The 14499-nt window shown below is 40.1% G+C and overlaps 1 protein-coding gene across 1 annotated transcript in view; it reads right to left on the minus strand.

Annotated features, from left to right (window-relative positions):
- Window positions 1-14499, minus strand: part of Psmd1 (proteasome 26S subunit, non-ATPase 1) — a 97419-nt gene that overhangs the window by 25727 nt on the left and 57193 nt on the right. The window contains exon 17 of the mRNA XM_048344543.1: window positions 1947-2061. Coding sequence (XP_048200500.1) covers window positions 1947-2061 — 115 coding nt within the window. The remainder of the gene's footprint in view (window positions 1-1946; window positions 2062-14499) is intronic.

Below are 14499 nucleotides of genomic sequence, written 5' to 3' on the forward strand. Positions count from 1 at the left end.
TAATGAAACCTACAGAACAATGAAGAAAGATGAAGACAGAAGATGGAAAGACCTCCATTTTTGATTGTACAGACTGGGAGAATATTGTGAAAGTGATCATCTTACTGAAAATAATCTACTTAAAGAAATCTCCATCAAAATTCCAATGATCACTTGAAACAGAAAAACCAATCATAAAAATTCATATGAGCATCAAAGACCGTAGCAAAAACAAGTCATTGTAACAAAAACAGCATGATTCTGGTAGGAAAGCAGACACAAAGAGATGGAATAAAAGCCCCAGAAATAAGCTCCTCCAGCTATAGCCTTTTGGTTCTTGACAAAAACACGTAGAGAAAAGATAGCTTTTTCAGTGAAAGACTCTTGGAAAATTGGATAGCTTCATGTGAAAGACTGAAACTGGGTCCGTCTGTATAAAAGTCAATTTAAAATGAGTCAAAGACCTTGGAACTACTATAAGAAAACATAGGCATGTGCCTATCAGAGGCAAAGAGTGATGATTATGTCAATGCTGTGGATACTGCTTGTTCATCAATAGGGAATTGTGGAAGAAGGTGGTAGTGAAGGAGGGGAGCGGTGTTGATCAATGGCTAGTATTAAGGTAGAGTGAAATAAAAAGTTCTGATTCAGGGTGTATAACAGGCTGACTACAGATAACTATTATGTACTGTGTATTTTTAAACACCAGAAGCACAGATTCAGAATGCTTTCACTATAAAAGTGTTTGACCTGATTTCAACATTATGAACATGGCACCTCATTAACCACAGTATTAGCCAAGTGCCAGTGGCTCATACCTGTAATAGCTAATCATAGGCTAAGATATAAGGATCACCCGATCAAAGCCAGCCCAGGAAGCAAAGTCTGTTAGATATGGACTCTTATCTTTAATTGGCCAGCAAAAAGAGGGATATGGAGGTGACAGAGTACCAGTAAATGAAAGAATTAGGTCCTGAGTTCAAGACCCGGTACTGGCATTAAAAAAATGCCAACACATTATTTTTTGGTTGGTTGTGGGGCTTGAACTCAGGGTCTAGGCATCGTCCCTATGCTTTTGTGCTCAAGGCTAGAGTGCTACCACTTTGAGCCACAGCAACACTTCTGGTTTTCTGGTGGCTAACTGGAGATAAGATTCTCATGTACTTTCCTGCTGGCTTTGAACTGCGATCTTCAAATCTCAGCCTCCTGAGTAGCCAGGACTATAAGCATAAGCCAACAGCACCCAGCTCATTTTGTTTTTATGAATCAGTTAAATAATGAAAAATGAAAAAAAAAAATCTAACCCAGTCAAATACTGAAGAAGGTAATTTGGCAATATGAAACAAGAATTTGACTTCTAGGAATCTATCCTAGATAATTTAAAATAGCGGCAAAACAAAGGAAAACTTTGTTATTTAGTTAAGCAATAGTGAATTTCTTTCTCTCCCTTCCCTTCCATTCTATTAATTGTTGGGCTTGAACTCAGGGCCCCGGTGCTTGTCCCTCAGCTTTTTTTTGTTCAATGCTAGTACTATCACTTTGAGCCATAGCACCACTTCTGGTCTTTTGGTGATTAATTGTAGATAAGAGTCTCATGGACGTTCCTGCCTGGGCTGGCTTAGAACAGCAACCTTCAGATCTCAGCCTCCTGAGTAGCTAGGATTACAGACATGAGCCACCAGCGCCAGGCTAAATGAGCTGATTTTGTTGGCTTCAGGTGAGAATCTTGTTTTCTCTAATACCAACTATACAAATTAAACACTGAAAATAACCATGTAAAATGATTAGAACAGTTAAAGGAGGGGGAAAAAGAAAACTATGAGGGAGTACTGGGAAGCTGTGCGAGGCAAGTTCAGTCTTTGACATCAGACCACTCTTGTATTTATACAGCTGTTACATAAACTTTTCTACAAGGGAAAACAGTCTGGCGCCAGGAAAGAACCGACCCCATTGGCTTTGAGCTTTACCTTGTTTCCTGTGCCAGCGCAGCAGATCCCCAGGGCCATGGCTGCTCCGTAGCGCACATGAGGGTTGTAACTTTCTGACAACAAAGAAACCACACTTGGGCACTGTTCAGGGGTCCTGAGGAGAAACAGAGTAGAAGGCACTGTTATAGGTAACATATCATACATAAAATTGGAAGAACTTTAATAAAGATTTTTTGGGGCAGGTTTGTTTTAAAGATTATGGGAATCAACAGAGTGCTTGACAAATAAACTGCAGAATTAAGACTTCCAACAATTCTAATTGGTGATAGTGGAAATTTAGCTTTAACCACAGCTTTGCATTCCAGTCATTCTCTGGTTCTCTCCACAGAGACAAATGGCCACGTGAGTGAGGGACAGCACACTGCTCCAGAGCCACTCTCCTGGTCACTGTGCCTTCTGCTCCCCAAGTCCTGTTATAGATGTCCTGTTACAGATGTTTCTAGAGCTGCGTGAAAGACTATTTTAGATACTGTAGTGTTACCCTAGTCATATACCAGCATGGTTAATACAAGTCTTAGGTAATTATTTTCTTTATTTTAGTTAAGTTTTTTCTTCCTCTCCTGCTCCCCATACTCTTCATATTTGCAGCAATCACAAGAACAGGCCAAACCTGACTAATGGAATCCTGACTCTTCTTCCTGTTCCAGTGGCTAACCTTGAGAGGCTGCAGGACTAGGGTAGTCACTACAAGAAGGTGAGATGGAAACTTCCAGAAAACTGGGGATTTTGAGCCTTGGAGGTATTTTTGATTATTCTGTAAGAATTCTGTAAAAATGTGTAGATAATCTGGGCGCTGCTGGCTCATGCCTGTAGTCTGAGCTACTCAGGAGTTCAAAGCAAGCCCAGGCAGAAAAACCAGTAGAGTCCATCTCCAAAATAAATACTAAAAACCCAGGATTGGAGGCATGGTTCAAGTGTTAAGTGCCTGCCAAGCAAACAAGCTGAGTGAGCCCAAGGCTCTGAGTTTAAACCCTAGTACAGGAAAAAAAAAAACCAAAGTAACTGATAGAAAAAAAAAGTAAAAACAAACCTTTTCAGTTAATGGTTAAGAAATAAAAAGTAATAAAGTTTTATATATATAATATATATGACATCCATATTCTAGATCCTATTTTGTTTGCCGTACCAATTTAGACAAAGTTTAATCACTTTGAAAGTCTCATTCCATATCTGAAAAAAAAAAAAGACTCCAACTTTTATAAAGTCAGTTCCATTTTTATAATGCTATGGCTTGGCTTCTAGAAGTGAAGCAGTTATCACAGATTTAAATGAATGCCTGTACTTCAGGACAACTTCAATGAGTAATATTCCTATGAAGTAAACATGATACCAAAGAATGCTAGAGAGTTATTCTACAACTTAAAATCGACATCACCATCATGTAACTTTCTTCACTCCTAAGCAGACTAAGAATTTAAAGTTCTTCCCAGAAATGATACCTAAATCCTGATAAATTTACACATCTTTCCACCTAATAAAATCACTTAATATTCAAGTATCAAGGACTAAGGGATGAGACTCTATGTTCTACATAACTATGACATTTTTTAAAATTACTTAGGAAGAGGCAAAGGGATTCAAACTCAATTTATAGAGAATTCACCAACAAGAATCTTCTTTTAGGTTTAAGGTTTGATGACTGAACACTCAGAAATCTACCAAACCCTTTGTGATCCCTTTCTGTCTCAATTTATAATCCAGCTAGAAAATCAAAACCAGGGATAGTTTTAATATACATGTGAGCAGTATGTCATAAAGTCTACCCAAGTGTTCTCTATTTGAGCACTCTGACGTTGGAGTAGGAAGTATCTCAGAGGAGTCAGCTAGAGGGCACAGGCGAGACCTGTGCTGGCACTGGGACTACCGAGCACAGACTTAAGTGTGAGCAAAAGAAGAAAGCTTGAAGAAAAAGTAGTGGAGTAAACTACAAATGAGACACAACACTGAAAATAAAACACCAGGAATACTGACACAGCAGGTATCCAAGCTTTTTAATAGTAAGTCTCCAACCCTTAACCTTCCCCTTTCTTTGTCAAATCCACTCCAGTGGATGGATGTGTCGTTTTATTCTCTAAAGTTCTACTCTTTCCGATGGCCTCCTTTTGCTCATGCTCTAATCTGTTTAGTCTTGCTAATGAAGCAAATGTGTTTTATGAGTACAGTTGCACTAGTAGGCTAGCTGTCCCAGAGACCAAATAAGATCACGTATATCAAAGAGCTCCGAAACATACAGTATAAATACATATTATTTGTAGCAGTCTCTCTGTATCATTACACCTCATGATTAGGTCTGGTGAGTCATAATAACTAAGTGCTTGTTATGTATAAAGTGGTTTAAATGACAACAAACATTTGAGAAAACGGAGTCCTGATTTAAGCTCATTTAGGCCTTGTTAGTGACAATCTGCCAATCACCTGATAATGTAGATTCTAAATCACTTTTTGGATGAGAGTTACTCCTTCTAACCCCTAACCTCTGCCATAATGTGTAGATGCTATTTTGGGAGTCTAGTATTCCCATATTAAAAAAAGAAATGTATCCTTTTAGGTTTTAAATTTTAGCTTACATAGTATCATGTAAAGAAAATGAAAAAAACCCCAATCATATCACTCTTACATGTTTTTAGAAACAAAACTATAAGCAGCAACAGTAAAAGCAATATTTTAATCCCAAGTATGTAATTTACTTCATAATGAAAAGAAGCTATACACGCAGAAATAGGAACCCAACTCCGGTTTTGTGTTTCAGTACAATTTCATGTCTGTAGCTAACAGCCATTCTGCCAGGATGACTATTTGAACAAGCCTTTCACAAAGCAGGAACTGTGCAAGGCCATGTGCCCAGACGCTGACATAGCATCCCACCATAAACCACACGTAGGAATTCCTTTCTTTCAACACACTGGCTTTTAACTACTGTTTTTCCTATTGAATATTTGCTGCAGCCCCAACATTAAATCACATCCATAAATCAAGACATTTTCAAGAACGTGGTGGCTTTTCTCCTCCTCATCCATCTTCACTAATAGAGGAAAAACAGAGTAATACATGCACATACACGGAAACATTCTTCCTCCTAACAAGGGTCATCACAAAATAATTTTTGAAGTTACAAACCTTAGGATAGTTCCCTGGTAGAATTCTTAATTTACAATAATTTTCATTAGTTTAAGTTCCACAATGTCAGAGCACTAACACAACACATTCCTGTTGTGTTGTGTATATGCCTCTATTTAAGTCCTTTGTACTCTCTAAGAGATTCCAGAAAATTGAATAGTTATCCTGAATGACTAAGAGCCGGTTGGATATCTAAAACAAAATATGCCAGAGACACTACAGTCATTTTAGAGAAAGAGGAAGAAAGGGGACCCCCCCCAACAAGGACATTCATCTACATAATCCCCACAAGTAATCAGCCAGCCATGTCAAGTGAAATCCTTAGGATCTCCATAAATGTCCTCTAACTTTCCCTTTTCTTCTGTTTGTTGTGGTAGAGAGAACAAGAGACTTCAACTCAGAAGGACTTGGACTCCAATTTTAGTACAGCCATTTATTAACAGTGACAAGCACTGAAACTCTCTGAGGCTTGTTTCATCCATAAAACAGTATCTGCTCCCTTTCATGTCTGCTGCAGAGAGCTGATAGTGTAGTGAAATAAAATTCTATGCTACATCATTTAGGTACAGAACTAGAAATTGGCTTCAGACCAGAACCAGGAATTTAGTTTAATCTGTGAAAATGCTGTAGTTTGAGGTGTTTAGCTTAGTTTAGTTTTTTTGGTGCCCGTCCTGGGGTTTGAACTCAGGGGTTGGGGTGCTGTCCCTGAGATTTTTGCTCAAGGCTAGTGTTCTACCATTTGAACCACAGCTCCACTTAGGGCTTTTTGATGGTTAAATGGAGATAAGAGTCTCACAGAATTTCCTGCCAAGGATGGATTCAAACCCCCAATCCTCAGATCTGTGCTTCCTGAGTAGCTAAGTTTACTGGCACAAACCAGCTATGCCCTGCTGCATTTGAGTTTATGCCTATACTTACATTTGGGATTCTGATCTCTAGATTGCTTCATCTTTTTTAGAGAGAGCTAACAAAATAAAATACTCATCTGATTCTTAAGACAACTACAAAACAAAACTCAAATCATCTCTCCTCCAGTCCAGTTATCAGCACGTGAACTTAGAGCATGTTTCGTGCCCTGCTTGCTTGCACTACTCTAGGCTGGCTTTTTGCTGGTGAGGATTGTTCTGCCCAGCCTGGCTTTGAACCATGGTTCTCTAAGTCTTAGCTGCCCAAGTAGCTAGGATTACAATGGGCCACTAGTGCCTAGCTCGAGTTCTTTTCTTCAGTTAATTGCTAAGCAACAAATATTAAGAGTCTGATGGAGAACAAGAAGGACTGCAATAAAGACTGAAATAGGTTGTAAGGACTATAAATTAAAAGGTATATTTTAAAACATGAGTCACTTTCAATCTAATAACAGCTCCAACTCAGACACATTCTTGAGGAAAAACAAGTGTTAAGACAAGGAATGACAAGTTCATTAATAAAGTAGCATAGACATTCATCTCTTCAAGAATACAATAAAACCATAATATTATGTTTATTTCAGTGTTCCAGCAGGCAGCCCTGAAAGGACAAAGGCATGTTTCTAAGCAATGATTAGAATGCAAACACTCACTGAAAGCCAAATTTGTGCACATTAATCTTTACACACAATAACACATATGGTGTTATGTGTTTAATTTTTTAAAAGTAATGCCTAATAACTTCAGAGATGATAAAATTATATCACCATTTGCAACCTATAATGAACCAATGAAGCCCAGATTGTTTATCAGTAACTAACATCAGCAAAACAGAACTAATTACATCTTGTATATACTACCAGTCTTTAACTAGAGCTGAACCTGAACATGGTCAACCTAGAGCTAACTTTAGACATCACTATCGTATGACTATGAGAGGAGAACCCAGCACAGTCAAGCTGGCAAGGTGCATTCTTGGGATAGATGTTAACGCCACCAGCTCTGGAACAATTCAGACTTAACTCTCACAGAACTGTGGTTGGTTTGACATCCAGTACAAGGGCTGGCCTTCATTTGACTCAGGGTTCCAAGGCTGGAGCACCCTCCCCATGGGAGCCTGGGGCCAGCGATACGCAAATAAGCACTAAGCAGGCTGGAAAGCTGGTGAAACAAGAGATTTAGGAAGGAGGTAAATGGGGGCAATAAGGACTCTAAGAAACTCCCCTGAATATCAGGAGAACAGAGAAGAAAGACCACAGACATAGCCAGAGTTGGATGCTTGTCCAGAAAAGGCTTGAAAAATCTTTTAGCTTTTACTGCAGGCTCCACAAAAGCAGGAAAGAGCACAGTGTAAGTGGCCCGGCTCAGCCTAAATGGACGCCCCACAATAGGGTCAATCAGCAAAACTACAAGATTTCCTTCCTTCCTTCCTTCCTTCCTTCCTTCCTTCCTTCCTTCCTTCCTTCCTTCCTTCCTTCCTTCCTTCCTTCCTTCCTTCCTTCCTTCCTGCCTGCCTGCCTGCCTGCAAAGGTGTTTAAGAACTCTGTCAAATTAGGCTAGTCACAGAGGAGGATCCCAAGAGCCCAATAGCTATGCTCTTATGAACACATAAGATGATGTTGAAATGAACTCCATGTTATGGAAACGAGTGTTATATCACTGTTGTAATTACTTTCAACACGCCAAGTGAAACCATAGATTTTTTTGTTGTTGTTGATCCTCTTGTATCTCCTGCCTGTGGCTGTCCCTGTGCTATCATTGTATCTCATCTGAGTACGCTAGATACTGTATATGGTGGTATTAGGACTAGAGAAGGGAAAGGGAATATCAAAATTGAGAGACAAAGGATAAAAAACAACTCCAAAAGCAATACTTACAAAACCCACTGAACAACTCATGGGGGGAGAGGGGAAGGGGGAAGGGGGAAATGAGGGAGGAGGTAACCAATTGTACAAGAAATATACCCACTGCCTTACGTATGAATCTGTAACTCCTCTGTACATCACGTTGACAATAAATAAGTAATTATTCAGGGGAAAAAAAAGAACTGTCAAAACACCAGCACACAAATGAAGGGGTGACACTGACCAAGAAGCACTGTACTCGTAATCTGACTTATGGAACTGTAACCTCTTTGTATAGCTACTTAAATAATGATAATGAAAACAACAGCTCACCACTAAGCTAACAGAACACAGACTCTAGTGCACACACACGACCATGATTACACTTATAATGTAATCCTAGCTACTTGGGAGGCTGAGATCTGAGGATCAGGGTTCAAAGCTAGTCCAGGCAGGAAAGTATGTGAGACCCTTATCTCCAATTAACCACCAGAAAACCAGAAGTGATTCTGTGGCTCAAGTGGTAGACTGCTAGCCATGAGGTGAAAAACTCAGGGACAAGGCCCAGGCCGTGAGTTCAAGCCCCATGACAGACAAAAAGAAAAAAAAATTCTGGAAAAGGTCACGATGTAAACAACATTCCACAAGAAAAACATCAAATCTATAGAAAAGGGGATAATCTGATTTCCTGAATTGTTGCATTATAATGTTCAAACTGTTTGATTTTCAACAAAATTTATGAAGCATGCATACAAATAGGCCCATTCACAGAAAAAATAAATTAACAAATTATTCCAGAGGAAGCCCAGGCTTTGGATGTAAATCAATTATTTTAAATAAAACCACAGACTCAGTCAGGTGTCCATGGCTCACATCTGTAAATTTTAGCTACTTAGAAGGCTGAGATCTGAGGTTCAAGGTTTAGAGCCAGAGGAGGCAGAAAAGACCATGAGACTGGAAGTGGAGTGGGGCTAAAGTGCTAGCCCTGAGTGAAAAGGCTGAAAGACAGGGCCCAGGTCCTGAGTTCAAGCCCCAGTCCTGGCACAATAAATACATACTTACATACATACATAAACTAAACCCTGAACAAATAACTAAAGAAAATGGGAGAACAAAATATCACCAAATGAAAGAGATGTATCACCAAAGAGAAAGAATTATGAAAAGAAATCAAACAAATTATAGAGGTGAAAAGCTCAACAACTGATATGAAAAGTTTAATAGCAGAACTGAGAGGACAGAAGAAACAACCGACCAGGCATAGTGGGGTATAGCTGTAATAATCCCAGGACTTAGAAGGCTGAGACAAGGAAGACTTTCTATGTTGAGATCGGTGAGGTGCCAGTGACCATGATGAAGACAAAGATACAGAAGAACAAAGGGAAGACAAGACCAAGAATAATAACCAGTAAATCTAAAGACAGGTCAAACGCAGCTATTCCAAGAGGCAGAAAGAAAAAAATGAAAAGGAACAGAGCCTAAGAGATCTGTGGGAAACCATCAAACTTACTGATATATAGATGATGGGAGTCTTGAAGAGAAGGAGGGCGAGTCCCAGAAATAAGGACCCCAAACTTCTAAATTCTGATGAAAGGCAAGTTAAACTCCAAGCTGTATAGACTTAGTGAACAAGAAGGATTCTAGCACAAGACAGTTAACATGATAAGTGAATAAATTACCAAGCGGTGAAGTTCAAAGGAGATCAAGGTAAGGGATTCTGGGGTTTTTTTTTTGTTTTTTTTTTGCCAGTCCTGGGCTTTGAACTCAGGGTCTGAGCACTGTCCCTGGCTTCCTTTTTGCTCAAGGCTAGCACTCTGCCACTTGAGCCACAGCACCACTTCTGGCCATTTTCTGTATTTGTGGTGCTGGGGAATTGAACCCAGGGCGTCATGTATACAAGGCAAGCACTCTTGCCACTAGGCCATATTCCCAGCCCCAAGGTAAGGGATTCTGAATTCAGGATCGGAGGGTGCAGAATTCAGGGCTGGGTAGGCATCCATGAGAAGGTGACATTTAAACCAGACAACAGAAGGTTAAGGAAGTATGCTAAGTATTTACCTTAAGGTAGACAAACTCCTGAAAGGCCTTACCATGCATACTTGGCATGTTTGGGGAGCAGCAGAAAAGCCAATAGTTTAAGTGCAGTAAAGAAGGAAAGCAGTCACAGACAAGGTCTGCATATTATAGAAGAATATGAGTAGAGTCAGAAAAGACTGTAAGATACAGAACCAGAACTAGGTGTCTTGTAAGCCAAGATTTAGTTTTAAGGAGAAATGTTTAGTTTATACCTAAGTATTAGTGTTACTGGGCTTCCAAGAATGAAATTATGGTTGTTAAGAGTCACTTTCTTTTTTTTTTTTTTTTTTGGCCAGTCCTGGGCCTTGGACTCAGGGCCTGAGCACTGTCCCTGGCTTCCTTTTGCTCAAGGCTAGCACTCTGCCACTTGAGCCACAGCGCCACGTCTGGCCATTTTCTGTATATGTGGTGCTGGGGAATCGAACCCAGGGCCTCATGTATACGAGGCAAGCTCTCTTGCCACTAGGCCATATCCCCAGCTCCAAGAGTCACTTTCAATCTACCAAGAGTCTATTTCTTTCCTAATAACTTTCTATCACTTTCACTGCACAGATGATTCATTTTCAATCTACTGATTGAAAGTCTATAAAACTACAAATAGTATAGCTTAAAGGCTAACTTTACAAAATTCTAACCAATATAGGCACGCCTAGACCAATGAACTGCCTAATTGTGCTAGAAACTTGGGAATCTCCTGTCCTCTTTCTTTTTTTTTTTTTTTGGCCAGTCCTGGGCCTTGGACTCAGGGCCTGAGCACTGTCCCTGGCTTCTTCCCGCTCAAGGCTAGCACTCTGCCACTTGAACCACAGCGCCGCTTCTGGCCGTTTTCTGTATATGTGGTGCTGGGGAATCGAACCTAGGGCCTCGTGTATCCGAGGCAGGCACTCTTGCCACTAGGCTATATCCCCAGCCCCTGTCCTCTTTCTTGTTCATCTGGATTCAACATCCATGGTTGACACTGCTGATGATCTTTTGGAGAGCGAGAGGCCCCTGGATCATGCATGACCTGAGATTCTAGCCATACCAGCTACCTCCCTTAACAGAGAATAGAGCAAGAAACTCCTCACCTAGGCCTATGCTACAAAGCACCAGGAAGTAGTAAAAAAAAAAAAAAAAAAAGACTTATATTTACCATTCCTTAAAAGGCTTCAGGGTCTCCAGTAATTAAAGGGGGAAGGGGGAAGATAATATGTAGTAGTTAATCATGAGCAATAAGGAAATAGACTTCAATATAAACTTTGTAAAAATCACTGTCACTCTCTCTAGAGATGTCAAGTTTTCAGTCTAATGGAAGTGTATTCCTTTCCTAATAAAGTTTCCAAGGTGGTTAAGAAAAAGATAGTCAATTCTTTAAAAAGACCTAAAATACATGGAAATATTTTCTTTTTCATTGCTGAAAACCTGAGCTTGCTTGCCTTCCAAGAGAAAGGAAGAGCTGAGAGATGAATTCTCAAGGCATGGGTTCTGTGTGAGAAAAAAGAAATGCCTTACTCAGCAAGACTGCAGAGAAGTTAGGATTAAGCAACCATATGGAAGTCAGGTGTGGCAAGGACAAATGATAATCACTTTAAAGATAGAATTTGCCTAAGTGCTCTATTGAAATAGCACAGTCAGATGTAACTGTAACCCCTCTGTACATCAACTTTATAATAACAATTTTTTTTCTTGATTTGTTTTGTTTTGCCAGTCCTGGGGCTTGAACTCAGGGCCTCAGCACTGTCCCTGGCTTCCTTTTGCTCAAGGCTAGCACTCTACCACCTGAGCCACAGTACCACTTCCGGCTTTTTCTGTTTATGTGGTACTGAGGAATGGAACCTGGGGCTTCATGCATGCTAGGCAAACACTCTACCACTAAGCCACATTCCCAGCCAACAATTATTATTTTTTTAAAGTTCATTTGGCTACATCAACTGATTAGGATTTAGAAGCTGTTATTCCCAGTTAACCAAAACCAAGTTCAAAGTGGTCTGAATGAAACAGCTGTCCTGAAAACTTGAACCCAGCTAAACACTGTGAGATTCACACTGTTCAGCACCTCAAGCTGGGTAAGTTTGTAAGAGTCCATTCAGATAACACAAACTGTTTAGGACCTAGAAGCTGTTATACCCAGTTAGCTAAAACCAGCCCTGAGAGAAAAACAGTAAAGTCAGGAGGGTGCTGGTGGCTTACATCTGTAATTCTAGCTATTCAGGAGGCTGAGATCTGAGGATCTAAGTTCAAAGCCAGCCTTGGCAGTTAAGTCCCTGAGACTCTTATCTCCAATTAATCACCAGAAAACCATAAGTGGAGCTGTGGCTCAAAGAGGTAGAGCGCTAGCAAAAAAGCTCAGGGACAGTGCCCAGCCCTGAGTTAAAGCCCCATAACTGAGACACACAAAAAAAGTAAATTGTAAATTCAGTTATTAGGAAGAGTGAGTGATGGAGCTCAAGAACAGGCTGAGTTTGGAATTCTTACTGTTTTAGCTTGTCCACTGATCTGGTCAGAGAGAAACAAGAGAGAAATGGGGGGAAGGGAGCTGAAAAATATCTGATATGTGCTGTGGATCCTGTTGAAATGAGCTAATTTTAGCTCTACCACATTTGTATGATTTATTTTTTCACACCTGTACGTTGTTGTCTTTCTTGCCAGTTCTGGGACCTGAGCACTGTTCCTGGCTTCTTTTTTTTTTTCTCAAGGCTAACACTCTACCACTTGAGCCACAGTGCCACTTCTGGTTGTTTCTGTGTATGTGGTGCTGGGGAATCGAACCAAGGCAAGCTTGCAAGGCAAGCACTCTACCGCTAAGCCATTTTCCCAGCCCCGTTTTGTATGTTTTAGATGAAAATCTTTAAAAAATGCACCTGAACATCTCCTGGCATCCAAACCAAGCTGAATGGACATAATTTAGCCTTTTCTTAAATACACGGGAATGATCACTATGCTACCAATTATTATGCCACGTAACTGTGGAGGGCTCAGTTTTATGAGAGCTACATGTATTTATATTCTCAGTAGACTTATATCTATAAATTCTTTTTTCCCCCAATTGACCCTGATTGTTATTATTAAAGTATTGTTCACCTTTTAATTTGTTGCTATAATCTGGAGGATGCAGAGAAACATGTTCATTAAAACTGTCTGCAGTGAATTTATCACTGAACATTTTTTCCTACTATTCAGGTTTACCATCATGTGAAAATTTTGTTTTTATTAAAGGGGAAGAGAGGCAAATTGTGTGTGTGTGTATGAAAAGTACAAGACTTGGAGTGGGGACTTACAGATTCCTTTCTACTGAAAGTACATGGGATATTAGAGAACTGGTTTAGTTATTTGCTGACTTAAGAGATTCATCTACCCTTTTATGATCCATAGCCATTAAACTGATTTTAAAATACAAAAATAGACTGCCTTCTACTCACCCCATAACCATGAAGCCTGGGGCAGGGGGCGGGGGTAGAACAAGACAGATTCAAGAGCTCTTATTTTTAATCATTGCAAAACAAAATGCAATTTTAAGACCATGTGTCAAAGAACTGACCAACAAAAATGCAACAATAAAATAAAACAAAGGACCATTAAAAAAAATTTTTTTTTATTTTGGTCAGTCGTGGGCCTTGAACTCTGGGCCTAGGCACTGTCCCTAAGCTCTTCAGCTCAAAGCTAGCACTCTACCACTTGAGCAACAGTGCCACTTCCGGCTTTTCCTGTTTATGTGGTGCTGAGGAATAGAACCCAGGGCTTCATGCATGCTAGGCAAGCATCTACCACTAAGCCACATTCCCAGCCCCTTAAATGACTTTGTATAATGAAAGAAAACGAGTGAATACAAACGAAAGGGCTAATGCTGGCAAGGCATTGTAACAATCACTATCATCAATGGGTATTAAACTTTTTTTTTATCTATAAACACAAATACATGAAGGCTTATTTCACACAAGACTTTGGTTATAATGATTTTGCTGTTTTCAATCTGACATGATTTCTTTATAAATCTCTACCAGCCTGTGTAAGCACAGAGGGCAAATTGTGATCTGGGAAGGGAAGGGGAGAGCATTTTTAAAAAATTCTTTCTGGGCTGGGGATATAGCCTAGTGGCAAGAGTGCCTGCCTCGGATACACGAGGCCCTAGGTTCGATTCCCCAGCACCACATATACAGAAAACGGCCAGAAGCGGCGCTGTGGCTCAAGTGGCAGAGTGCTAGCCTTGAGCGGGAAGAAGCCAGGGACAGTGCTCAGGCCCTGAGTCCAAGGCCCAGGACTGGCCAAAAAAAAAAAAATTCTTTCTTATTCCTAAAATAGAAACCCTGGCACACCAGAATCCATCTGATTGCTTACTAATATATATTCTCACCTAGAATTCTGAATATTTTTCTGTAATATAGCATTCTCAGTTAAAAAAAAAAAGCAGATATTGCACTCGGTCTGCTGGTGGTTTATACCTGTAATCTTAGCTACTGAGGAGGCTGAGATCTAAGGAATGTGGTTCCAAACCAACCCAAGCAGGAAAGTCCATGAAACACTCACCTCTAATTAAATACCAAAAAAAAAAAAAAAAAAAAAAAAAAGCCAGAAGTGGGGCTGGGAATATGGCCTAGTGGCAAGAGTGCTTGC

The sequence above is a fragment of the Perognathus longimembris genome, chromosome 4 (genome assembly GCF_023159225.1).
Source record: "Perognathus longimembris pacificus isolate PPM17 chromosome 4, ASM2315922v1, whole genome shotgun sequence".
Classification (NCBI taxonomy): domain Eukaryota; kingdom Metazoa; phylum Chordata; class Mammalia; order Rodentia; family Heteromyidae; genus Perognathus; species Perognathus longimembris.